We start from the raw sequence: 26,783 nt of genomic DNA on the forward strand, positions 1-26,783 counted from the left end.
TTGACGACAGCGTTGAGGTTTGTAATATGCCAGGCAGGCAGGTTATGACTGCTAAGAGCATCAACCGGTGTAGCGAACGCTCGTGCAAGCTCAGCACGGACGCTCCTCATCGCTCCCGAGTGCCCCCCCCCCCGCCCCCTTCGCTGGTGTCGCCGTCGGCTCCGCTACCCGAACTGCCGCCTGCTCACCCAGTTCGCTGACACGGGTCGGCGATCGGAAATCACGAATGTACGGGCAATGTTTCTGAATATTTCAAGGTGGATACGCTTCAATTGTTGTTGTTGTTGTTGGTGGTGGAGGTGGACCCGGCTTGCGTTATCAGGGACTGCCATGGAAGCAAGAAAGTCCGCGTGACTCCTCTCTTCACAGGGAGCACACCCAGCGCTGCCGTCCACAGTTGTGGAACTCGTGAGGCAGCGAACGGCGCGGAGTGATGCAGCCCGCGCAATCTCTACGCCCGCACTGCCTGGACAACGTCGCTACGGCTAAGGCGGGGGGGGGGGGGGGGCAGCCTTCAGCCGAGAGGACCACAGTGCACTTCTTCAGGAGCTGCTGGTGGTTTGTGCTGAATGCACAAAGGGCGGCGCGCGCTTTGCGAGCGACGGGGTGCCGCCCGAAAGCCATGGGCATCCCGGCAGCCCGCGCCATCGTTCCGTTACGGTGGCAGCAGGGATTTCTCGTCGTTTGCAGCTTGGGTTCAGGTGGCGAGGAGAGAAGTTGAGCTCCACACCCCCATCTCCTCCTCCCCTCCACCCTCCACCCTGCACGTCCTGGGCGAGTCGTTCAGTCGGCCGGGTGCTCGGGGCACGAGCGGTTGATCTCAAACCAGGAGTCGATGCAGCTGCAAGGAAGAGCAGCACAGGGCAGCATGGAGTCACCCACGCAACGAAGCCAGCAGCACAACTCTCAGGCGCGTGATTCGTGTTGCACCGCGCGAGCTTCTTCCTGAAGTAGCTCCCAGCACGTGGGGTGAAACGTCGGACATCGTGCCGAAGAACACGCAGTAACGGCACGACGATGCACAACCGTCGAAACCCGCGCAGTATGGAAGCCCCCTGTGGTTACTTTTGTATTATTTAACTGATCAGGGGACCTAATGTAATAAGAGCCTATGTCGGATTCACGGGGTGATCGGCTTTGCCGGTCCCGCTTTACAGCCAATGGGGGGAGAGCCTGGGAGCATGGCCTCGGCGTGATCACGGGATGTCAGCTAGGTGATTGGTTTCGTTGGTCTTGGCCTCAGCCAATGGGAAGACAAGTCGGGGGCGTGGTCCCGGGAGTTGATGGGGAATCTGGAACATTCGGCGCAGGCTATTGAGGATTGGCTGGAGTGTACCACGTGACCCAGGCATTAAATAAGAGGAGAGAGGAGAGACACGTGGTCAGACACGGAACGAAGAGAGAGAGGGGCCACGCGCGAGTGGGGCTCCGGGTGCCACGTGGCGGTGGGTCTCTGGTAGCTGTCTGCCCACTTCCCGTTGCCTGCCAGCAACGGGGAGTGTTTGTGAACTGCAAGAAGTGAAATAAAAGGACCAATTCCACAAGCCGTCTCCAGCGTGTTATTACACTAACACAAGAGCTATTGCGGTGAAGGTTAGAACGCTGCCGGTAAGGTCGGCTAATAAAACACGCACGATGCTGAAAGTGTCCCTGCAAATGACTCAACTGGGATGGCACACAGCAGCGAAAAACTTGTCAGGAACCTCGCAAAAAAAAGAAGTAATGAGACTCGGTGAGGCTTTTCTGGGTAGACAAAGCGCAGCAATAATAAATACAATATAATCTAATTCATAATGGAGCGCCTTCACTCAAGGCTTGGCATAGCTGACACAATGGGGGCAGAATAGAACACTGATTTTAGATGGCAGGAGCGCACCTGCCTTGAGGAACGAGCGACACTTAGGGATGAATAAAGGGGATTAGGGAGGGATGTCAAGGAGTGGAGGGGCGAGGGGTGGCAAGAGCAAGATGAGGGGCAATAGAGAAGATGTATGTACAGTACGAGCTGTACATTGAGCTCGGAGTGGAGAGTAGCGAGCGTGTGGAGTCTGTGCAGGGCGCCTGCCACGTGAGGAGTGCCAGGCACGGGCGTGAGCGCGGCTCGGCAGTGTCCGTGATGACCTTGAGCTGTGTTTGATGGAGCCTACCTCCAGTATTTCATATAGACTACCTCCAGTGTGTCACAGAGACTACCTCCTGCACGCCGGGGCATCTCACATCTCATCAACACATTTGAAGAGCACCCCCAGTGTCAGCTGCCCCTGTGCGGCACAGGGTGACTCATCATCTGTCCTGCAAACGCGCATTATTGTGGCAGTAGGGGGCGATAGTTGCTGTGTGATTCGAAAAGAGTGATTTGGTGAGGGCACGTGTCACGGGAGATGGTGGATGTCACAGGAGATATGGATATCACGGGAGAGATGGTGGATGTCACGGGCGAAGGTGAGTGTCACGGGAGAGATGGTGGATGTCACGGGAGAGAGTGGACGTCACGGGAGAGAGTGTGGGTGTGAATCACCCTTTGTGGTAGACGCAGAGGCACGGCAGGCGGGCGATAGTGTCTCCCAGTTCCAGCTCCTCCAGGCAGATGGCGCACTCCCCGCTGTGCTTACTCAGCACATCATCTTAAAAAAGACACAAAAAAATCCCCGTTATAGCCTTTACGCTTTCACATAATATTGGGGCCAGTTGCTGTTAGCGAGCACATTTGAAGGCCGGCACGGCACACGAAGCGGTGGGTGGCCAGTACCACGCCCAGCAGATCTTTGTCTCCCTCGTGGCGATGTTTTATACACACGGCACCAGGCACTCATTTGAGGCTGAGTCCACCTCGGGGAGGCCCAGGACCAGTTCACATAATTGTCACTGGCGTTGGCCGTCAGCGGCAAATCGAACTCGGGTCGTCAAGCTCGTAGCGCAGCGCGCTAACCGTCACACCACCGCTCCTCACTCCCACAAACTCTCGAGATGTCAGTTACTTGTTCAAACACGGAACGTCGTTTGCAAGAGTGGCCAGAAAGCCAAAGTTCTAGATTTGAAGCTTTCGTGACTGCAAGTATTCATATTCTTAGGTTTTTTTTGGTAAAGTCACGTAGGTAAAAATGTTTTTAAATTAAAATCACGACGTTTCGGAGGCAACACAAGCTTGTGTTGCCTCCGAAACGTCGTGATTTTTATTTTATTTTGTATTTTACTTTTATTAATTTTTTTACCTACGTGACTTTACCGAAAAAAAGCTAAGAATAAGAAAGCCAAAGCTCGCCCCGACTCTGTGCAGGAGTCTTCTCTCTCTGTGCAGGTTCACTGCACGCCGACCGCTCGTTGCGGAGCTGCATGCTCTGCGCGTGTGGAATGCCTCTTCTTCCAGGTACACGGCCAACGCGCCGTAGCAACCATGACAATCACACTGCAGACGACGAATTTCGTTGATTTTTTCGAGAAAGAAAAAAACACTTAATTATTTTATTTTATGTTAATAACTAGCAAGCACGTACGTCCTTTGAACGGGATCGTCCATCGCTCCCTCCCAGTGCCGCATTATCCCAGCAGCACAAGTAGCTACATATGTAGTAGCTACACGTGTAGCTGCTACACGTGTAGCAGCTACACGTGTAGTAGCTACTACTACACGTGTAGTAGCTACTACTACACGTGTAGCAGCTGCACATGTAGTAGCTACTACTACACATGTAGTAGCTACACGTGTAGTAGTAGCTACTACACGTGGAGTAGCTACACGTGTAGTAGCTACACATGTAGTAGCTACTACTACACGTGTAGTAGCTACACGTGTAGTAGTAGCTACACATGTAGTAGTAGCTACTACATATGTAGTAGCTACTACTACATATGTAGTAGCTACGGGCCCCCGTACTTACAAGGGCCCTGCGCTAAATGCTTTCAAGCAAGGCCGTAGCCATGGAGTCAACATTGGGGGGGACCAAATCTTCTAGGGGTCTGGGGGTCCCTCGCCCCAGAAAAAAAAAAATATAAATTTGAAAACTAATTTCCTGCCATTTCCTGCCTAAATTTTAAAAAATTCACTAACACATAGGATGGACTTTTTTTACAATAATGTCTAATAGTGTATTGTATTACATTGCTCTGTTTTTTTTATTTTTGACCTTGTCTTGTTTCATTGTATGTAATGGCAGAGATTAGGCATTAATAAAGTACAACCATAACCACAATCATATATACAGAAATCTATTTTATAGCAATATATTGGGGGGGGGGACATTTTGAGAATATTTGTATATTAGGGGGGGGATGTCCCCCCCCAATAGATATTATAATTACGGCCTTGCTTTCAAGCTATCAATTCCGGTTCAGCGATTCTGCACTTGCTCTATTACTATAGTACTACACCGCCTTCATCTTTTATGAACGACTGGGTGTTTAAGGTTAGCGATTTGTCGTATTATCTGGCTGTATAGCAAATGAAAAAACACAATCACATTTTTGTGTTTAATTTATTTTAAAATTTAGGGCCCCTTTATAACATATGCTACAGGCCCCGCACTAGCTTAATCCGGCACTGCTCACTCCCTCCGGACATGACGTCCAGCCAGCCAGCCAGCAAAACTGCATTCTGTTCCACACTCGTACAGCCGTTAGATGAGATTGAATCGATGCGGTGGTGGTGGCTGCGCTGCACGTGACTGCTGCCTGTAGTGATCCAACATTGTGTGGGCAGCAGCAGCAGCAAGTGTTAGTGGATCACCGCACAGATGTTGTTGTGAAACCTCCCTTCCCGTGGACATGGAGGTGGGACCATGCCCTGTGCTCGCCTGGAGAAGGCGGTATAGCAAGTGGGACTTAATCGCCATCTGTTTCCATCTGTACGGGGGTAGACTGTTGCCCCCTGGAGCATGTGTGGGCTTTCTCCAGGGTGCTTCGATTTCCTCCCCCTTTATACATTTTAATGAGATTCATCTTAAAATACAAAACCCAGTGCAGGAGCCTCGTGAGAGAGAGAACAAAAAAGGAAGAGAGAGGGGAAGAGAGAGGGAGGAGAGGGAGGGGAGAGAAAAGGGAAGAGAGAGGGAAGAGAGAGGGAGGAGAGAGGGAGGAGAGGGAGGGGAGAGAAAAGAGAGAGGGAGGAGAGGGAGAGAAAATCTTGTGAAATCTTTCATTTAAAAAGGGGGGGGGCACATAAAGCAAAGCATTGGAAAAAACAAACAAAAAAAAACGAAATGATAAACGAAGCAAAGTGCCGACTACACCGAGCATCTTCTTGTTTCCTCTGATCGTACGAAGAAAGAGAGAGAGAACCATACAAACCCTCGTGTGGCTTGCCGCCCGTGTGCGGTGACGTTCATGGTGTCACGATGCTGTTGGTGTGGTGACTGAGTTGAACCACGATGGTGGTTGGCGCCACCTGCTGCCACGGTTTGATACACGTCGCTCTCTATCAGCAGACATGGCTTGCCGTGGAAGCGGACCATGGGAGGGATGGTTCTGCTGAAGGGTTGGAGGTGAGCAGGTGCGAACGTGCTGCTCCGTGTGACTTTACCGAAAAAAACCCAAGAATATGAATCCTTGCAGTCACGAAAGCTTCGAATCTAGAATGAATACGGAAAGGGGACGTCACCTGCAAGGGGTAGCAAGGGGACCCGAGGGGCACGTGATGCGAGCCGGGAGCCTTCTGGCAAGATCTAGGAAGGGGGCGGGGCCGAGGGCGGGGGGGGTCCAAGCTGAACGGGATCGAGAGGAAGTCCCGGGAGTGATCGGGGCTCGTCTGTGGAATCAACCCAGGGTGCTTCGTCTCGTCGTCTTCGGTCTTCGCTCGGCATTGTGGGACAAGCAGCGTGTCGACTGACTGGCACGTTCGTGCAGTTAACCCGCTGCTCACATAGTTAACTGTGTAGCTATCGCTTAGCAGTAGAACCAGTGCACGTTGAGTTAGTTACCCTGTTGGGGAGCTGTTAAATAAACGTGTTGCCTCCAACTCGAGCCTGTGCCTCCGTACATCGCACTGTATTTGCATACGTCAATTACCACGTCACAATCCGCACGTGCGCGTCCACGCGTTACGTGTGCAGGTTGTGTTGCCCGTAAAAACCCAACTCACTCGTTGTTGTTTTCATCTGGAATGAGAAGACGGGGGGGGGGGGGGGGGGGGGCTGGAACCAGTTGAGACACGCGCTGCTGGGGAATTGTTCTTCTGCGTGAACCGATGATCGCCATGGAATCCTGGCGTGCATCGGTTCCCCCGTGGTTGGGTGTGCCGGGGGTGGCCTGGACCGCATTCGGTGCGACGCGTCTCACCGTTGTAGGTGATGCGGGGCTTGGCCAGGCACAGGGAGATGTGCGCTTCCATCTCGTCGGCGATGAACGACTTGGAGCACAAGGGGCACTTGAACCCTGCGAGGGTGAACACGCGCAAGCACGAGCCCAGGGTCGCCACCTTTTCCGTAGAGAGAGAACAAAAGAAACAACAAAAAGAAACTCCCCCGATGTATTTGTCGCTCGGCACTCGGTGCTGTTGTCGCCAGAGTGCAGCGGTGCTGCGATGAAGTTCCCGCAGCATTGCCAGTACCAGAGCTCGCTACGAATACATTCCTGCCACCAGATCACGGATGACGATCCCTGGACCGTCCCGATTTGATTAAAATTCATCGCAGCGATAGCACTATCAGAGCTCGCGACGAATCAATTCCTGAAACCAGAACACGGATGGACCGTCCGGCTTCGACCATACCGCATACACGCCGCACGCCCTTGAACAATAGTGTAGCTATTTATCCAGGAAAGCCACCCTGAATCATGTGACTCTTTTTCACGAAGATCCTGCATTGGGTTTTTATTTTAAGATGTTTTTTTTCTCCAGCCAATTCATGGCGAGCGGTTGCTGCTGCGGTCGCTGTCGTGGCCGCGGCTCGCTGGAACCCAGCCTAGGTTGCGCTGTTGCTTGCGAACATTTCCTAAATATGCTTAGCACATCCGAGTGTCACACACGAGTAGGATGCGTCACACTAGAGTGTCACACTGTCCACCGCACGTGAAGTGAATCTTCCAGATCGATGCGCGACGACTGTCAGCTGCTGCACGGCGCGTGAAGTCGTCCAGACGACGACAGCTGGCGGTGAGAGACGGGGCCCTGGGGATGCCGGCCACGAAATTTACCAAACCGCTGCCATGACGACACGCGATCCTCCCTGGCCCTGGTTTCGCTGTGGCCTGAAATAAAATCCGTGAGTTGTCATCACGCGGTGCCGAAAAATGCCACGGGTTTTTCATGGGATTTGTGCAACGTCAAGGAATTCGCGGATAACGTTTGCCGCTGATGGGATTGGAAACGCGAGCGCGAAGACCCGAATGTGTCGCGCAGTTGCAGTGTCCCTGAACTCTTATTTTTTAATCAACGTTCTGGACTCCGGGGCGTGACGTATCCGAAGCGTGGACTCTCCTCAATATCCACGATGAGAAAATAAATGCGGGCAGGCGTCGCGCATAACGAAGCAATGAGGCCCGGGGCGCCGGGGATCGCTCCACATCGACGCGCCGTGAATCACCCACGGGACGGCGCGGGGGGGGGGGGGCGGGGGGGGGCACAACATCGATCACGAGCCGAGGCTGAAAGAGAAATTATCGCATTAATGGTTGGCAAGTGCCTCCCGTTATTCAAGCCAACGTCTACCAGCGCGCGGGAGGGCCCAGCACACGCCCGGGGTGAATTTTTTCACGTGAAAGCCACGCGGAGGCATGGACGTGAACGCACGCGGACGCGGGTGACGACTTTGTCCAAGCTCTGGCACCTCAACCAAGCATTGACTTGTGCTCCCGCTCCAATTGAGCAGCGGTGATCACCACGCCGTGCAGCCCTTTTGTCAATGCACAGCTGGATGAGCACCACCTCTGCAAGACGCGCAGGTCATTTGGGGGGGGGGGGGTTATATGACCATACTTCACCACGCTGGTCAACGTGGATCAATGAAGAGGGTGTTCAGAATATTATTCACTACCGAAGTTTGCCTATGGCCGGAAATCAAACGCGGATCTTCAGGCTCATCGTGCAGCGCGCTAACCGCTGATGATAGTATGAGGATGATGATATGGCAGCGTGACAGCGTATAACGTCAGTGCGCCTCACCCCGGCTCAATGTCAGGCATCCGGCCAGCAAGACTTATATATATATAATACCGTCCGATTGTGCACTGAAGAGGCTCATCACGTGAATTCGCTCGCTTGATTTCGGGAACCCCGTGGAGGTCGCGTGGTTGCATGGGAGAGGTCACCAGCGTCGTGGAAAGCGCTTGGAGTTGCTCCACCAGGAATGTGGAGCCCACTTCTGATTATTTTTCCAGATCCAGAAAGGCATCTTTGTACAAGTCAGGCAGCGCACAGTGGTGCCGTGGGAAAGTACGCTGGGTGCCTGCGCACGCCGTAGCAGGAACACGAAGCGGCGACGGTGTTTTTAAATTTCGATTTAAAGCTTTCGTGACTGCAGGGATTCATCTTTTTTGGTTCTTTCGGTAAGGTTACGTAGAAGGGAAATAATAAAATAACAAAAGAAAACATAATAAAATACAATTCTCACGACGTTTCGGTCACAACGCAGGACGGCTGCTTGCGTTGTGGCCGAAACGTCGTGAGAATTGTATTTTATTATGTTTTCTTTTTGTTATTTTATTATTTCCCTTCTACGTGACTTTACCGAAAGAACCAAGAAGACGGCGAGGATGTCCCTACCCCCCTCCCAACCCCGTCCACCCCGGCCGGCCAAATCGCGCCAACGAAACGGCGCCACGAGGCTTCCGAATGACCCAACACGATTCGATAATTGATTTTTTACCCTTCTATCTGGCAACAAAACTGACACCTCATTTTACAAGGAGTCATGTTTGCATAGACCACAATACCTGCAGTCATAATGCAAACAAAAAACATAACTCTGATAATGTGCACTGTCCTTGAAGTTGATTGGTCCACACCCGAGACAGCTTTCCTTAGAGCCTAGTCTCACATGGGTTGGACCAGATGACGCCAAAAGGCCTTATTGCAAACATGATGCCGTGTATAAAGGTGTCAGTTTTTGTACCAGTTAAAAGGGTAAAAATCTATTACAACAATCCATTTACCAACAACCCATTTAACAACAACCCGTGTTTTTTTCGGAATGACCCCGACGTCCAACACGATTCGTTAATCGTCGAGTCCAGCTGCGGCCATGCGAGGTGAACACGGGAGATGGACGGGCCTCTTCGTCTGCAGCATCGACCTCTGTGCGCTCCGGCCAAGTCGAGCAGCTCGGCACAGCTTGAGTCGACTGCCCCCCAGTGCCGGGTCATTCCTCGCTGGGAGTGTGATGCGTGGCGAGTGTCTGGTGAGGGTGAGCGTCTGGTGAGTTGCGAGTGAGATCAGGCGAGTGTTGTAAAGTGAGTGGTGAGTGTCTGGTGAGTGGTGTAAAGTGACTGGTGAGTGTGAGGTGAGTAGTGTAAAGTGAGTGTCTGGTGAGTGGTGTAAAGTGAGTGGTGAGTGTCTGGGAAGTGATTGTTATCAGGTGAGGGGTGTAAAGTGAGTGGTGAGTGTCACCAGGTGAGTGGGGTAAAGTGAGTGGTGAGTGTCACCAGGTGAGTGGGGTAAAGTGAGTGGTGAGTGTCTGGGAAGTGATTGTTATCAGGTGAGGGGTGTAAAGTGAGTGGTGAGTGTCACCAGGTGAGGGGTGTAAAGTGAGTGGTGAGTGTCACCAGGTGAGGGGTGTAAAGTGAGTGGTGAGTGTCACCAGGTGAGTGGTGTAAAGTGAGTGGTGAGTGTTATCAGGTGAGGGGTGTAAAGTGAGTGGTGAGTGTCACCAGGTGAGTGGTGTAAAGTGAGTGGTGAGTGTCACCAGGTGAGTGGTGTAAAGTGAGTGGTGAGTGTTATCAGGTGAGTGGTGTAAAGTGAGTGGTGAGTGTCACCAGGTGAGGGGTGTAAAGTGAGTGGTGAGTGTCACCAGGTGAGTGGTGTAAAGTGAGTGGTGAGTGTTATCAGGTGAGTGGTGTAAAGTGAGTGGTGAGTGTCACCAGGTGAGGGGTGTAAAGTGAGTGGTGAGTGTCACCAGGTGAGTGGGGTAAAGTGAGTGGTGAGTGTCACCAGGTGAGTGGTGTAAAGTGAGTGGTGAGTGTCACCAGGTGAGTGGTGTAAAGTGAGTGGTGAGTGTTATCAGGTGAGTGGTGTAAAGTGAGTGGTGAGTGTCACCAGGTGAGGGGTGTAAAGTGAGTGGTGAGTGTCACCAGGTGAGTGGGGTAAAGTGAGTGGTGAGTGTCACCAGGTGAGTGGGGTAAAGTGAGTGGTGAGTGTCTGGGAAGTGATTGTTATCAGGTGAGGGGTGTAAAGTGAGTGGTGAGTGTCACCAGGTGAGGGGTGTAAAGTGAGTGGTGAGTGTCACCAGGTGAGTGGTGTAAAGTGAGTGGTGAGTGTCACCAGGTGAGGGGTGTAAAGTGAGTGGTGAGTGTCACCAGGTGAGGGGTGTAAAGTGAGTGGTGAGTGTCACCAGGTGAGGGGTGTAAAGTGAGTGGTGAGTGTCACCAGGTGAGGGGTGTAAAGTGAGTGGTGAGTGTCACCAGGTGAGGGGTGTAAAGTGAGTGGTGAGTGTCACCAGGTGAGGGGTGTAAAGTGAGTGGTGAGTGTCACCAGGTGAGGGGTGTAAAGTGAGTGGTGAGTGTCACCAGGTGAGGGGTGTAAAGTGAGTGGTGAGTGTCACCAGGTGAGGGGTGTAAAGTGAGTGGTGAGTGTCACCAGGTGAGGGGTGTAAAGTGAGTGGTGAGTGTCACCAGGTGAGGGGTGTAAAGTGAGTGGTGAGTGTCACCAGGTGAGTGGTGTAAAGTGAGTGGTGAGTGTCACCAGGTGAGGGGTGTAAAGTGAGTGGTGAGTGTCACCAGGTGAGTGGTGTAAAGTGAGTGGTGAGTGTCACCAGGTGAGTGGTGTAAAGTGAGTGGTGAGTGTCACCAGGTGAGTGGTGTAAAGTGAGTGGTGAGTGTCACCAGGTGAGTGGTGTAAAGTGAGTGGTGAGTGTCACCAGGTGAGTGGTGTAAAGTGAGTGGTGAGTGTCACCAGGTGAGGGGTGTAAAGTGAGTGGTGAGTGTCACCAGGTGAGGGGTGTAAAGTGAGTGGTGAGTGTCACCAGGTGAGTGGTGTAAAGTGAGTGGTGAGTGTCACCAGGTGAGGGGTGTAAAGTGAGTGGTGAGTGTCACCAGGTGAGGGGTGTAAAGTGAGTGGTGAGTGTCACCAGGTGAGGGGTTGTAAAGTGAGTGGTGAGTGTCACCAGGTGAGGGGTGTAAAGTGAGTGGTGAGTGTCACCAGGTGAGTGGGGTAAAGTGAGTGGTGAGTGTCACCAGGTGAGTGGGGTAAAGTGAGTGTTGAGTGTCACCAGGTGAGTGGTGTAAAGTGAGTGGTGAGTGTCACCAGGTGAGGGGTGTAAAGTGAGTGGTGAGTGTCACCAGGTGAGGGGTGTAAAGTGAGTGGTGAGTGTTATCAGGTGAGTGGTGTAAAGTGAGTGGTGAGTGTCACCAGGTGAGGGGTGTAAAGTGAGTGGTGAGTGTCACCAGGTGAGGGGTGTAAAGTGAGTGGTGAGTGTCACCAGGTGAGGGGTGTAAAGTGAGTGGTGAGTGTCACCAGGTGAGGGGTGTAAAGTGAGTGGTGAGTGTCACCAGGTGAGGGGTGTAAAGTGAGTGGTGAGTGTCACCAGGTGAGGGGTGTAAAGTGAGTGGTGAGTGTCACCAGGTGAGGGGTGTAAAGTGAGTGGTGAGTGTCACCAGGTGAGGGGTGTAAAGTGAGTGGTGAGTGTCACCAGGTGAGTGGTGTAAAGTGAGTGGTGAGTGTCACCAGGTGAGGGGTGTAAAGTGAGTGGTGAGTGTCACCAGGTGAGGGGTGTAAAGTGAGTGGTGAGTGTCACCAGGTGAGGGGTGTAAAGTGAGTGGTGAGTGTCACCAGGTGAGGGGTTGTAAAGTGAGTGGTGAATGTCACCAGGTGAGTGGGGTAAAGTGAGTGGTGAGTGTCACCAGGTGAGTGGGGTAAAGTGAGTGTTGAGTGTCACCAGGTGAGTGGTGTAAAGTGAGTGGTGAGTGTCACCAGGTGAGGGGTGTAAAGTGAGTGGTGAGTGTCACCAGGTGAGTGGGGTAAAGTGAGTGGTGAGTGTCACCAGGTGAGTGGGGTAAAGTGAGTGTTGAGTGTCACCAGGTGAGTGGTGTAAAGTGAGTGGTGAGTGTCACCAGGTGAGTGGTGTAAAGTCAGTGGTGAGTGTCACCAGGTGAGTGGGGTAAAGTGAGTGTTGAGTGTCACCAGGTGAGTGGTGTAAAGTGAGTGGTGAGTGTCACCAGGTGAGTGGTGTAAAGTGAGTGGTGAGTGTCACCAGGTGAGTGGTGTAAAGTGAGTGGTGAGTGTCACCAGGTGAGGGGTGTAAAGTGAGTGGTGAGTGTCACCAGGTGAGGGGTGTAAAGTGAGTGGTGAGTGTCACCAGGTGAGGGGTGTAAAGTGAGTGGTGAGTGTCACCAGGTGAGGGGTGTAAAGTGAGTGGTGAGTGTCACCAGGTGAGTGGGGTAAAGTGAGTGGTGAGTGTCACCAGGTGAGTGGGGTAAAGTGAGTGTTGAGTGTCACCAGGTGAGTGGTGTAAAGTGAGTGGTGAGTGTCACCAGGTGAGTGGTGTAAAGTGAGTGGTGAGTGTCACCAGGTGAGTGGTGTAAAGTGAGTGGTGAGTGTCACCAGGTGAGTGGTGTAAAGTGAGTGGTGAGTGTCACCAGGTGAGTGGTGTAAAGTGAGTGGTGAGTGTCACCAGGTGAGTGGTGTAAAGTGAGTGGTGAGTGTCACCAGGTGAGTGGGGTAAAGTGAGTGGTGAGTGTCACCAGGTGAGTGGTGTAAAGTGAGTGTTGAGTGTCACCAGGTGAGTGGGGTAAAGTGAGTGCCGAGTGTCTGGTGAGGGTGCCAGGTGAGTGTATTGGCCTAGCGTCGCGATGACGTGGTGGTCACGAAGCGTGCCCGCGTGGTGGACAGGCCCTGGCGAGCGGTGAGGGCCCAGTGCTGGTCACCAGGCCCCTCGGTGGCAGTGGCCACACGAGGTGTTGGTGCCTTGCACGGAGTGAGTGGGCTGGGTGTATGTAGTTGTGGCACTATAACAGGGTAGCGTTATACGACGGAGTGCAGCTGCATCATCGTATGAAGTATCAATTGCCTCCCTTGTGTGCGTTCAAGTGTTACATGGTGTAAAGTAGCAACCTATAATATTATAATTTATTGGTTCTTCCTATGATGATAGAATCAGTATGACGACGACTCAATTATAATTAAGGACGTGGACTAAAACTGCAGTACAGTCTGTCTTTTGGTAAAATGCATATTTTACCTCTTCATCTTGGTAAACTAATGTAAATACAATGTCAGTTTCAAGTAATGTATTCTAAGACAATATCCAATAATTTCCATCTTATTTGTAAAGGTAACCAAAAAAACATAAATATTCCACAGCTCCCTCCTTTCACCTGCTGCAATCAATGCAGTGACATATACAGGGATGGACAGGGATGTGGAGAGATGTACAGGGATGCACAGATACAGGGATTGCAGGGATATGCATGGATGTTTGCAGAAGGCGGAATAGTGCAGTGAAGCCACTGTGAGCACGGCAACACAAGAGCTGTTGTCAAAGCACTCACTCTTGCAAGTGCTACATGACACGAGGAAGACCAAGCGGGGATATGCATGGATTCTGTCATTCTGTTCAACGGCATGAGTTTGTCCTCAGGAAGTGTTTAACAATCCATAATAAGCACTCGTTCGTTGGCTGAAAACATCTTAATATGTCGAGGACCGCAGAGCTTGTTGGGAGAGCCGTCTGCGATCAAGGGATGGCTCCCTATTGGCCAACCAAGTTATGTATGCCGATGATTTGGTAATAGCTGCTCATTCAGAAGAGGAGTTGGAGACGCTGCTGCTGAGACTGGAGCGTGCCACTAAGAGGTGGGGCCTTACCATCAGCCCCACCAAAACTAAGCACCTGCCTGGGTATTTTGTACCATCGGACACTCCACCCCCACAACTCCCAATCGATGATGGGGCAGTAGTGGAGAGAGTGGAGAGTTTCCCATACCTGGGCAGTGTGCTTATGACCGGCTCCAGTTTAACAGCAGAGGTCTCACTCCGAATCAGTCGAGCGGCAATATATTTTCATTGGTTGTGTAACGCTGTGTGGAAGCTACCTGGTCTGTCGCTCCGCACGAAGCTTCAGGTCTTCTCGGCCAGTCATTCCCTCCCTTCTCTACGCTTGTGAAACGTGGACCTCCCTAATGGAGCATCTTCGCCGGTTGGAAACATTTAGGCTGGCCTGCCTACGATCCATCCTGGGTTTAACCAGGCTGGATTGTGTGAGGAGCTCACAAATCCTTGAAAGATCTGGGCAAAGTCCCATCGGTGAGCTCCTCCGGCAGGCAAGGATGCGTTGGCTCGGTCATGTAGCCCGCATGCCCAGCCACCGCATGCCTAAACAGCTTTTGTTCGGCCGGATCGAGGGGGCTAAACGGGCGCGGCACAGGCTAGAGAAGAGATGGAGTGATGTGGTACAGGAGGACGTGGAGCTGAGTGGACTTGCCGATGACTGGTACCAGCGGTGTCAAGATCGGCCTCTGTGGAGGAGGCTCGTGAAGGACGCTACTGGGCAGTTGGAGGCAGTCGCCCTCCAACAACAACGGAGAGCGGAGGAGCGACGCTCACAACAACGAGCGGAGCGCCGGGTGGCTAAAGCACAGCAAGTTGGTACAGTAGGGGGCACAGCTGGTGCATCAGCCAGTCATCTCAGTCATCTCGGTCAGTTGACCCGTGGCACCTGGGTCTGCCCCGTGACCTCCTGCCAGCGGGCGTTCGACACTTCACGTGGCCTCAAGTTGTAACATGGCCTGGCACAAGCGTCGTGGTGACGTCACCGCCACTTAGTGGCGAATGGCGGTTGTTGTTGTTGAGTGTGAGTGAGTGTGTATGAGTGAGTGAGTGTGAGTGAGTGTGTATGAGTGAGTGAGTGTGAGTGAGTGAGCTGTGTGTGTATAATAACAGCCATAGAGGGTTCACGTGGGGATTGGCTTGCCGGTCCTGCTTTGCAGCCAATAAGGGTTGAGACAGGGAACATGGCCTCTGCGTGATAGCGGCGTGTTAGCAGGGGGGAGTGGCCTGGCCATTCGGGGCCCCAGCTAATGGGGAGCCGGATCAGAGGCGTGGTCCCGGGATTGACAGAAACATTTCTCACTCCTGCCGTCAATGACTTGCAGATTACGATTGACAACTACAATCTTTTTCGGCTTGACCGAGGATCTAAAGGAGGTGGAATTGCCATCTATGTTCGTAATACTATTGCATGTTCACCAGCTCACTCCTTGTTTAAAAAATGTTGCTTTGAAGGTCTGGCTCTCAGAATAACTCTCTCTAATAATCAACACATATTGGTAGTGTGCTGCTATAGACCGCCTAGTGGGAAGGATGTTGAAGCTGCATCTGCACTGAGAGAGCTTCTTGGGGGTCTCCCTAAAGGTGAAATAGTTTTAGTGGGTGATCTAAATTGGAATTGGCTAAACCCGCCGGCCGTGGCCACAAATTTTGCAGATGAATTTAACCTGTTTCAATTAATAAATGTCCCCACAAGACCCAACCTAAAAAATCCGGGACAGTCATCTCTGCTTGACGTCCTATTGACAAATGCCCCTCACAATTTCGCACTGACTGGTGTTCTAGGTAATAACCTTAGTGATCACTCCTTCATTTTTGGGGTGAGATCATCAGCCAGACCCAAAGCCCCCCCTAAATTGGTTGAGAAGCACTCCATGAGACACTTCAGCACTCAGGCATTTACTAATGATGTGCTTCACTCGGATATTGACAAGGTCTGTGATATTCCAAACCTGACTACGGCTTGGGAGACCTTCAGGTACACGTTTCTCCAAATTCTTAACAAACATGCTCCGTTGGTTAAATTTAAAACTAAAGGCAACCGTCCACCATGGTTTGATCCTTTGATTACAAAGCTCATGAAAACTAGGGACAAGGCTTGGGCATGTGCTCAGAAAAGTAATTTGGTCAATGACTGGCTAAAATACAGGATTTTAAGGAATATATGCGTCAAAAAAAATACGGCATGCAAAAAATAACTACTTCTCTTCCACTCTCCTTGAATCTCATGGAAATGCCAGGATTTTCTGGAAAACAATCAAATGTATCGAAAAGGCATCCAAAACAGATCATCTGCCCGTTCAGCTTAACCGAAATGGGGAATATTTTTCAGATCCCCAAAAAATAGTTGACAATTTTAACCTTCATTTTTCTGAAGCTGGTACCCTATTTGATAATGTATTGGGAGTCACCCCTGCTCATGCAAATTCCTACACTCCTGTCCAAACATTAAGCGAATTTAGTTTTCAGCCAATCCACGAAAGTAATGTTCTGAAACAACTGTCCTACCTCAAAGGGTCCTCCTCTACCGGAGCAGATAGTATTCCCGTCTTTGCTCTACTAACTGTTGGTCACCTAATATACAAACCTATAGCCCATATTTTCAACCTGTCCATCAAAGAAGCATCAGTTCCTCTAGAATGGAAACATTCCTATGTTCGTCCACTTCACAAAGGGGGCCCTAAAGATGATCCAAATAACTACCGACCTATCTCAATTTTGTCCCCGTTGATGAAAATTTTTGAAAAATTATTGACCTACCAAATTAGCAGTTTCCTGTCCGCCAACAATCTATTACATCTAAAACAATCTGGGTTCCGAAAAAAATACAGCACCACATCTGCTGCATTAGACTCTCTGAATCACATTTACAGTAGCCTTGATAATAAGCAGTACTGCGCCTGTCTTTTTCTTGACTTGTCCAAAGCTTTTGATACAGTAGACCACAACATCCTGCTTAGTAAAATAAGTTGCCTCGGTTTTTCCGAAAACACAGTAAAATGGTTAAAAAATTACCTCTTTTCTCGCACCCAAACTGTATTCACAGAGGGTTGGAGGTCAAACAGTGTTAAGATAACAAAAGGGGTTCCACAGGGTTCCATTCTCGGCCCCCTCTTGTTCTCTCTTTATGTAAATGACTTGGGCACTGAACTGGATTATTCCAGGGTAAATCTTTTTGCAGATGACACGGTACTAATTACTGCTGGCCGCTCTCCGGATGACGTGATTGCTAAGCTCCAGAGTGATTTCAACAAACTACAACATCAGCTAGTTGCTCTTAAACTAGTCCTAAATCCTGCCAAAACCAAGGTGCTATGCTTCTCACCAGGACTAAAGCGGGAAGTTATTTTTCCCCAATTACATACCTTAAATAATGATCAAATAGAGCAAGTCAAGATCTATAAGTATCTTGGGGTCATCCTGGATTCAAAACTGAATTTTGAAGATCACATTGATTATATTGGGAAAAAGACAAAAATTAAAATTGGTTTTCTATATCGACACAAGCACTGCTTCCCTCCTATGTTCCGTTTGGAATTGATTAAAGCTACCGTACTGCCTCTACTTGATTACTGTGACATTGTGTATAAATCAGCCCCAAGTACTGTACTGAAGAAGCTTGACTCAATGTATCATTTGGCCTTAAGATTTGCATTGAACTGCCCATATAGGACTCACCACTGTGATCTCTACATTGGGTCAAACTTAACATCTCTGAATGTTCGACGGCTTGTGCACCAGATCTTATTTATTCATGATGTACTTGCAAAAAAATCTGCAGATTACCTGCTGGATCTCGTCTCTGTTTCAAAGAACAAATTTGACCTAAGGTCTACACTCATTTACCAGCTTAATATTCCCTATTGCCGTACATATACTGGAGGAAGGGCCTTTGCTATTGATGCCCCCAGGGTCTGGAATGCTGTTGCAAATAAATTGAAACTTGAGTCACTACCTATGAGATCTTCACTCAAAACTGCTTTAGAGGAGTTGTACACCCCTAGCTGCCAGTGCTATTCAGTGACCTAAAATAAAATGTTTCGCTCTGGATGATCGCTACAAAGTATGACCTGTGTTTTGATTTAGTGTGCTGATCTTAAAGGTGCATTGAAAATTTACAATACTCCGATTGATGCTCCTGCTGTTGTGGAGTGACTCATGCAGCCAGCTATGGCTGCAGGGTTTTGGTAGTACATGTTGTTTATGCCATTTATTGTGAAAATTCCGTCACAGTTCCTATGATTGCTTTTTCATTGCTTTCATGGCTTTATTTTGGTGATTTCGAAAAGTGTATTGGTTTAGCCATGTTTGTGTTGTTGTAGTACAGAGTTAGACTGATGGCCTTAATCTAAGTTGTCTTGTGGTTGTTGTTGTTGTTTGACTTGCATCCCACTGAGATTTTTGCACACAGCGTTGGTGTACGGTGTTTTTTCTGCAATATTTTTGCTGTCTTTTCTTGGATTTTCTGTTTGCACTTAGTCACATATTCACTTTAAGATGTTTTTTGTTCATGTTTTTTGTTTTTTGTTTGTTGCGGTTGCACCAGATTCAAGAGCTGAATGGCTCACAGGGCTATACCTAATAAATGAACTTGAACTTGAACAGGGAACCATCGAGAATGGTCAATGTTGTCTACGGAGGATTGGCTGGGGGGTACCACGTGACGAAGGGATTAAGAGAGAGAGAACGATCGAGAGCAAACTGGGGAACGAGCAGAGCAAGAGCCACGCGCGTACGGGGGCTCTGGGTGCCACGTGCGCGGTGGGAACTTGGTGTGAAGTCTGCCCGCTCTCTGTTGTCTGCCAGCAACGGAGAGTGTGTGAGTAAAGTGTATTGTGGAAGTGGAAATAAAAAGGACCGATTCCGAAGCCGTCTCAAAAGGATTATTACATGTGTATGAGTATGAGTGAGTGAGCTGTGTGAGTGAGCTGTGTGAGTGGGCTGTGTGTGAGTGAACTGTGTGAGTGAGTGAGCTGTGTGAGTGAGCCGTGAGTGAGTGTGAGTGAGCTGTGTGTATGAGTGAGCTGTGTGTGAGTGGATCGACCGTCAGCTCTCCGTGGCTGCGTCTCCGACGCTGTGGACGTCATGTTGCTGCTTCTCGTGCCTCCGAGGTGCGGGGGGCACCACAACACGAAGTGGGCAGCTCGCGGTCACGTGACGAACTTTAACCAATCCGCGGGGGGGGGGGGGGGGCGCGGTCACGCGACGCACTTCAATCATTCAGGGGGCGTTAATCACAGTCACAGAATGACAGAAGGACAGACCTGGGCTATTATAATTAGATACCGCCTTCAACTTTTATGAACGAATGGGTGTTTAAGGTTAGAATTTTGTCGTATTATCTGACTGTATAGCAAATGAAAACATATAATTACTTTACTGTGCAAGTAAAAAATGCGTGTTTTAATATTTACGTGTTTTTTTTTATTCAAGGCCCCTTCATAACATATGCCACAGGCCCCGCAACTCGCTTAATCTGGCACTGCCAGTCCCTGACGGCAACGCAACTCCACGCAGTTGAGTTTCGTTCACGCCGGATCATCCCTCCGAGAGTGACGTCCGAACACTCTCTACTGCAATTGCCGACAGACAAACGACGGAGCTCGTGCGGTCAACGCTTTCGACACTCGACGGAAAGTGTAAACGCGAGGTGCGATTAACCCCGCGGTGCCTTTTGACGATTTTCTTCCAACGGGCAAAAAGAGGGCGCATATGCCGGCGAGCCCTGCGGGGCAGCGGCACGGAGCCCACAATCCACTCCTCGCCGGTGCCAAGGCAACGCCACGAGGGTTAAAGCCACCCACACCCTCCCTCCACTCCTAGACACGCGTCTAGACACGCGTCTCGCTCATCGAGGCCAGAAATGATGCTTGCGAGGGAAACACTAAACTCTCCAGTCATCAGACATCATTACGCGGGACGCGCATCGTTCAACGGCAGGACGGACGACTCTCCCCACCACTCCCTCCCTCCCCCGCAGCACACAGAGTCACTGGGCAGTCAGAGAATATGGAACGGCAGATCCGCACCCTGCCACCGCGTGATATCGCTTGCAGTGCAGTCCATTGCAACGGCGTTGCCACCGTAGGGGTGGGTGGCTTTATTCTATTGTTTGTCCGAACAGAAAAGCACGCGGCAGGTTAAACGTCATTAATTTTTTTGCACCGTGCAAAAAGAGTGTAACGCGTCTCCCCCCCCCCCCTTGTCTTGTCCCCCCCCACCTCGACAAAGCTTCTCCTCTTGCTTTAAGTTGACCTTCAGCACCCGTAAGCGCCCCACGAGAAGCGCGCGATGTGGAATTTAATCAACAACGCTGAGCCGACACCGCAGTCAATCAGCGCTCGTCTCCGGGACACGACACTTGCAGCTGTCAGCTCGCCGTCCTACATCATCCACGCGCGCTCGTCAATAAGTGGGGCGGGTTGCACCAGGCGCTTCGACCGTTGCCACCTTCGCCACCTTCGCCACTTGCGGGACACGCGCAAATTGTCCCGATGGACGACGCCACGCGTGCGATGATTGGTGATTTTTTGTTTGTTAAACACACACACACATAACATCTCATCGGCGTGGAATTGAACGAGGAGTAATCCATCGAACATCTTTGGATGCAACGTTTTGCCAATCCGGCCATATTACCGTCTCGTGCAACGAGTCACTCAATCGGTGAGCCATAAGCGTGCCAACGAGACGAAACGTGTGATGGAATCGCTTGCCGTGCGCACGCCGAGACTCCAATCCGACCCACGGCCTCCACGTTGTCGCCACGGGAGATTCCAGCAGCCTGTCCGGCTAAATATACACGCGCGATGAGCTCATGCGCATCACGTGACCGACCCCCTCCATCACCACCACCACCATGCCCACCAGAGGCATCTAGCAGCACTCGTTCACTCACTCTGCGCTGCTCTATTCCAGATGGCGCGTCCAGATGATGGTGCGACTGCACGGCGCGCCGAGCTCTGCCTCGACACACACCCCCCCTCACTCCACTCCACTGCATGCAGCATTCATCTTTTGTTTCGAGGTCTTTGTGAATAAGAGACCGTTTCCCGCAATGCCACTTTTTATAACACCGTCACCTCTTAAGGCCACGGTGTTACTGACACGTTGTGTTGAGTGAGGCACTCCAACCTCTGCCACGATGGGACTTGACGTTGGGAGCCATGGGGTGAGTGAAGATCGCTCTCCAGGCCCTGCGTCTGCCCACTGCACGGCTTTGGCTGCCAGTTGACTTCGTGTTCGCTTAAGGTCCGAAAGTTCAACCTCTAAGGCCTACACTGAACTTCTCAGACGTTCTTCCTTGACGTCACCGGTGGAAATCATTGACCGCGTCAGAGCATCACCAGGCCGACGTGTGACATCTCCTTCACGGGAAATGAAAGGCACGGGTCGCAGTCGTGCGAATGTGGTCATGCAACACAAACTATGGGCCACAAGAGTGAACCGATAGAGGCACACAGGGATACTCGTGGAGATACACAGAGACCCATAGAGATACACAGAGACCCATGGGAGATACATATAGAGATGCATTAAAGACAAGCCACAGTCGTGCAATTTGGTAATGCAACCCAAACTATGGGCCACAAGAGTGAACCGATAAAGGCACATGGAGATACTCGTGGAGATACACAGATACCCATAGAGATACACAGAAACCCATCGAGATACACAGAGACCCATGGGAGATATACATATAAAGAGATGCATTAAAGACAAGCCACAGTCGTGCAATTTGGTAATGCAACCCAAACTATGGGCCACAAGAGTGAACAGATAGAGGCACATGGAGATACTCGTGATGATACACAGAGACCCATAGAGATACACAGAGACCCATCGAGATACACAGAGACCCATGGGAGATATATATAAAGAGATGCATTAAAGACAAGCCACAGTCGTGGGATTGTGGCCATGCAACACAAACTATGGGCCGTGGAGTGAACCTCTGTAGTCTACGCTCCTTTAACAAAAGAGGGACAACAACAAAATGTAACCCGTAAAAACAAAGTTTTTCACTATAAATCCTTTATATGCGTGGCATCGGTTTTATTTTATTATTCATTTCTGTTTTTCTTGAGTAAGAGTTTCATTTTTATCACATTGGTATTTTAAATGAAATATTTAAAAAAAATCCAAAAAAGTGCAAAATTTTGGAATTTTTTTTCACGAAAATAAATTGTCACGCACAACGAGTCTGTGTGCAAAATGTCAGCTCGATTGGATCACGGGAAGTGGGTTAAAACACGACCGAAAGATTTGCACGGTCGTAAGCGCGCAAGCAAGTGAACTTAATATAAAGGATTTAAAAACACAAGAACTCTCTCCCGAAGCCCTCTCCTCGTGGCCAGCAGACCTCGACATTGCCATTTAGCTCCTGAACGTGTTGCTGCGCGGGAATAGAATTTCGAACTCCTCTTACGGAACGCGAAATTAACATTTATGGCCCTTAAACGTTAAGCACGTGATGCTTTATAGGGACCCGCGACAAATGTGCCTCGAGTGATCCGGTGTGAAAGCACCACCTTCCAGGGTGAGACCGCACTTCTGTTATAAAACCCCGGCGTTCCGTTTGTCCGTTTATCCGTCAACTAAATTATAATAGCCTTTCAGAAGGCCTGAATAAAAAAGTTATAGAAAGTGGAACCCTATCGCCCTCCCCCCACCCCCCCCCCCCAGATGTGGGGGTAAAAAGTTGATCCAACAGGTTTCCAAAAATGTACCCCCCCCCCAAAATGTTTCACCTCGCTCCCGCTCAAATTTTTTTTTATTTGGTAGGCATATATGCCTACACACCCGACATACCATAGAGTCAGTAGTATCTGCACACATGGGGGGTGGGGGCCGGGGAGAAGAGGACATCAGTGGGGGCGACGGGGGAGGCGCCAAGCGCCGTGGAAGCCCTCCGGAGGAGCTGGGCCATCGAAATTCTAGTTTAGTAAATTGTACTTGAAAGCCAGGAGTAATAATATCCATTTGTACGGGGATCGAGTGTTGCCCCCTCGCGCAAAACCCCATGTCGCGGACAGCTCCGCTATTCTCCTCCACTGGTATAATACACACTGATCATTAAAAGAGCTGAACATTTCCTTCATAATAAAAAAACCCAACCCTACTGAAAAAAGCCAGACGGCTCCGTGTCGCATTTCTAGATAATGTAAATAAGTTAATTACAATAATGATGATCATTTAACAATTAGGATTTCGCGACCAATATCCATAATAGACGGTTTTTTTGGGGGGAAATGGGAGGGGGTGTTATGCGATCTAACCGAAAAAACCTCTATTATGGATAATTATGATAATGATGGAGGCCCTGGCGATGAGCGACCTGTTGCACCACATGGGAGCGGACGCGTGGCTCTCGCCATCTCTCTCTCTCTCCAGCGCGCGGCGGTATTTTTACTCTCAACTCCCAGGTGCGACTCGCTCAACGGGGATGTGGCGGGGGAGAGCAGGCCACGATTAACAGTGCGCAGTGCTGGGGAGATCCGCGTCGACGTGGATCTCAGTCTGACCACACAGCATCGCCACCGTTGTCAAATTGCCACAACATGGTACCTGATTTATTGACCACCCCACCCACCATCCACCACCGCGCCAGACGCACGAAAGACGAAGTCCACCCCCAGACCTGGCCCCTTTATATGTTTCGATTGTGAGCTCTAACCACAGCGATTGCGAGCTCTGAACACAGCCAACTGCGAGTTGGTCGATACAGAAACAACGTCGCATATCCGCCTGCAACGTATCCGTCCCGACCAATAAAACCGCTCACACCCAGTGCGGCACTTAAACGAGGTGTAGCCGCATGGCCTCGACAGATGTCCACACATCTTGGTCGCACGCACGCACGGACGCGCACATCGACGCGGTGATGATCTCAAGCACGTCCGCTCGCTTCTAAAGCTCCAGCGTGGCGTTTCGCACGCGAACAGAGCTCGTTCTCGTCCAGTAAGCCCGCAAACGTGTGCGCGGCGCGCCTGCCGTGTTCCACGACTGTTCACATGTCCGGAGCCTTTGCGCCAGCAGAGAGCCCTGGTGCATCAGCCGGCCCCGATCGAGTCGGAACAGACGACGCTGCCTCGCGCTCATGCTGCGATCAGAGTGTCGGATGGGCGGCTGACCGCGGGCCACGCGTCGTGAATAAACGCAGCGACATTACGGCCGAGGACACCGCTGAGAAGGTTCGCCCGTCCTCTTGCTCATCGGCAGGGCAGGGCTGCCGTAACCCCCTCTGGCAGCCAGGCGGGGCTGCCGGAAGGTTTATTCCCCGAAAGGCCGTGTCGCTGATGGGTTTTGCGAAACAAAACATTGTGCACGTTGTATGTGAAGGGACAGGCGCGTGAAGGAGGCTAATCGTCTGCCTATTCATGTTAGGATTTGTTTAAAGTTTGTTTAACATTAACTGTTTCTAGATTTGAAGCTTTCGTGACTGCAAGGATTCATATTCTTAGGTTTTTTCGGTAAAGTCACGTAGGTAAAAATTTAAAATTAATATAAGTAAAATAAAATAAAAATCACGACGTTTCGGAGGCAACACAAGCTTCCGTCTTCAGGTGGAACCGTCACAGCCACGACAGCTGTATCAAGTAAATGAGAGATTACAAGAACTACCACTCCGTATATATAATGGTTGAAGAGGGGAAGGGCCAAGTACGGCACACTTTTTATTAATATGGTATGGTGAGGCTTAAGACTAAGAATAGACTGCATAACAAAAGGCTGAGCCTTTGTTATGGAGAGGTACGGTTTGTGACTTTATTTTATTTTACTTTTATTAATTTTAATTTTTTACCTACGTGACTTTACCGAAAAAAACCTAAGAATATTAACTGTTTCGTCTCCCCCCCACGCCCACTCATGTAAACATGGTTACACTCGCGGCTTGTTTGCTCATCAATAATTTGATATTTTAGGCCAGAATCCGGTGGAGTGTGCAAACAATTCGGGCCATCACCATCACCACCACCACCATCATCATCAGCATCATGACCACCATCGCCATCACCGCCACCGCACGCACGGACCGCACATCCTGAATAGTGCAGGGCGATTGCCTCGGCCGTGTTCGCATCACGGCCGTGTTCGCGTGATCAAGGTCAGGCCGAGCAGACGAAGCGACCCCATTCACGGACACCCTGAGACGTAACGGGTGAGTCGGTGGATGTAGAGACGACTGAACGAATGAACGACTCGAGGCATACATGACTGAACGGTTCGTGAATACATTGAACAAAAGAACTGATATACATATGAACGACTACATTAATGGACAGTAATGGCGAGTGAAGGAATGCATTAACGCGTCCAACTAATGCGTACGTGAGTGAATGAATGAATGAACAAACGCAGCATACGGTGTTACGGGCAAGGCACAACTGTGTGCAGCCAGGGGAGGTCTGTCTGCGAGTGACGCAACGCATGTCCTCATTGACTCCGCGTAGATGTGTGATGGCATCATCGACACCATCAGAATTATTACCACCAGCACCACCTTCACCAGCAGCAGCAGCAGCAGCCGCAGCGAGCGCTCTTACCACCGAATATCCTGGGGCTGAGGTGCAAGGGCAGCGAGCGAGAGAGCGAGGCGCCCTCGTCCCTCCTCGCCGACCCGCGGCTCCCCGCGCGCCGTCCCGCACGCCCAGACCCCCCCGCGTCTTCGTGCTGCGCGGACCCCGACGCTCCCGTGTCCCCGTGTCCATGCGCGTTCCCATGCCCGTGGGCCCCGGGGCTCGCTCCGGCTCCCTGCCGCCCGTTGGCACCGCCGCTTGCTGCCAACGACGCCGTCCGCCCGGGGATGGGGATGGACGCGTTGCGCCTGACGTCGGGAGCGCTGCCCGTGCCGCCGGATCGAGTCCTCGCCGACGCGTGCAGGAGCAGCTGCTGCTGCCCGGGTCCCTGGCTGCGCGCTAGCCCCGGGCTGTGCGGCCCCAGCACGGCTCGCCCCAGCGCCAGCCCCGCGTGCGGTGGTGCCGGCGGCGGTGGCGGCGGCGGCTGCAGCTGCTGCTGATGGTGGTGGTGATGGTGATGATGATGCGGCTGGTGGTGGTGTTGGTGTGGCTGGTGGGGGTGATGGAGAGGATGGGGCTGGTGGCCCGAGACCCCCGCAATCCCTGGCCCCGAGGCGGTCCGGGCTCGCCCGTCAGAGCTCGGCTTCAGCCCCATGCCGCGGACAGCGAGCGGCGTGGCCGACGGGACGTCCCATCACCGCGCTCGAGTCATCGACGCGCCCGCAGCCATCAACCTCGGAGCGCAGGGGCGACGTTCCGGCCCCGGCCCGCTCTTCCGCACGCAGCTCGCAGAAGACACACGGGAGGAGGAGGAGGGGGACGGAGGGAGGGAGGGGAGGGAGGCGAGCCGCGGCCCCGGGAGTGCCGGGCGCGCCGCGTCTCCGCGCCGCACAAATAGGGACGGTGCTTCAGTGACGTCACTGGCGGTGGTGCTGAGCGGGGCGCTGAGTGCGGGGAAACTCCCCGCGCGGTCACGAGGAGGGGGGTGGGGTGGGGGGTCGTCACTGCGGCGCGTCGGGCGTGATGCGCTCGTTCGTTCGCTGGCTGCTCGTGATGTGGTGTGCCGGGGGTGGGGGGGTGCTCGGTGCGGGTCGTCACTGCGGCGTGCCGGGCGTGATGCGCTCGCTCGCTGGCTGGCTATCCGTGATGTGGTGTGCCGGGGGGGGGGGGGGGGGCTTCTGCTGCAGAGGCGAGCGTGGTACTTATATACTTGATTTTTTTTGTATAACTGTGTTTATAGTGGCGTGCTTGTCTTTCCTAACACTTTGCACTGCAATCGGTTGTTTGTATCGTCTGTTGTTCTAACTTGCTGTTTGTTACCCGTTGCCCCTAGTGGACATCTGTCGAAATCAATG

At 51.5% G+C, this 26,783-nt stretch overlaps 1 protein-coding gene and 1 long non-coding RNA gene across 2 annotated transcripts; one reads left to right on the top strand and one right to left on the bottom strand.

Moving 5' to 3' along the window:
• Positions 1–26,239, bottom strand: LOC133340348 (E3 ubiquitin-protein ligase znrf2-like). Its single transcript, XM_061548488.1, has 4 exons — positions 25,456–26,239; positions 6,271–6,366; positions 2,519–2,624; positions 1–841 (listed from the first exon to the last, which is right to left on the bottom strand). The coding sequence occupies exons 1-4, from the start codon at positions 26,081–26,083 to the stop codon at positions 784–786; spliced, it is 888 nt and encodes a 295-aa protein (XP_061404472.1). The 5' UTR covers positions 26,084–26,239; the 3' UTR covers positions 1–783.
• LOC133340347 (uncharacterized) lies at positions 19,440–20,963 on the top strand. Its single transcript, XR_009754893.1, has 3 exons — positions 19,440–19,559; positions 20,141–20,431; positions 20,828–20,963. It is a non-coding gene; the product is annotated as an uncharacterized LOC133340347 (long non-coding RNA).
• Positions 26,240–26,783: the final 544 nt, after the last annotated feature.

Source organism: Lethenteron reissneri, chromosome 9 (assembly GCF_015708825.2).
Source record: "Lethenteron reissneri isolate LAM-NWPU_2019-01 chromosome 9, ASM1570882v1, whole genome shotgun sequence".
Classification (NCBI taxonomy): Eukaryota; Metazoa; Chordata; class Hyperoartia; order Petromyzontiformes; family Petromyzontidae; genus Lethenteron; species Lethenteron reissneri.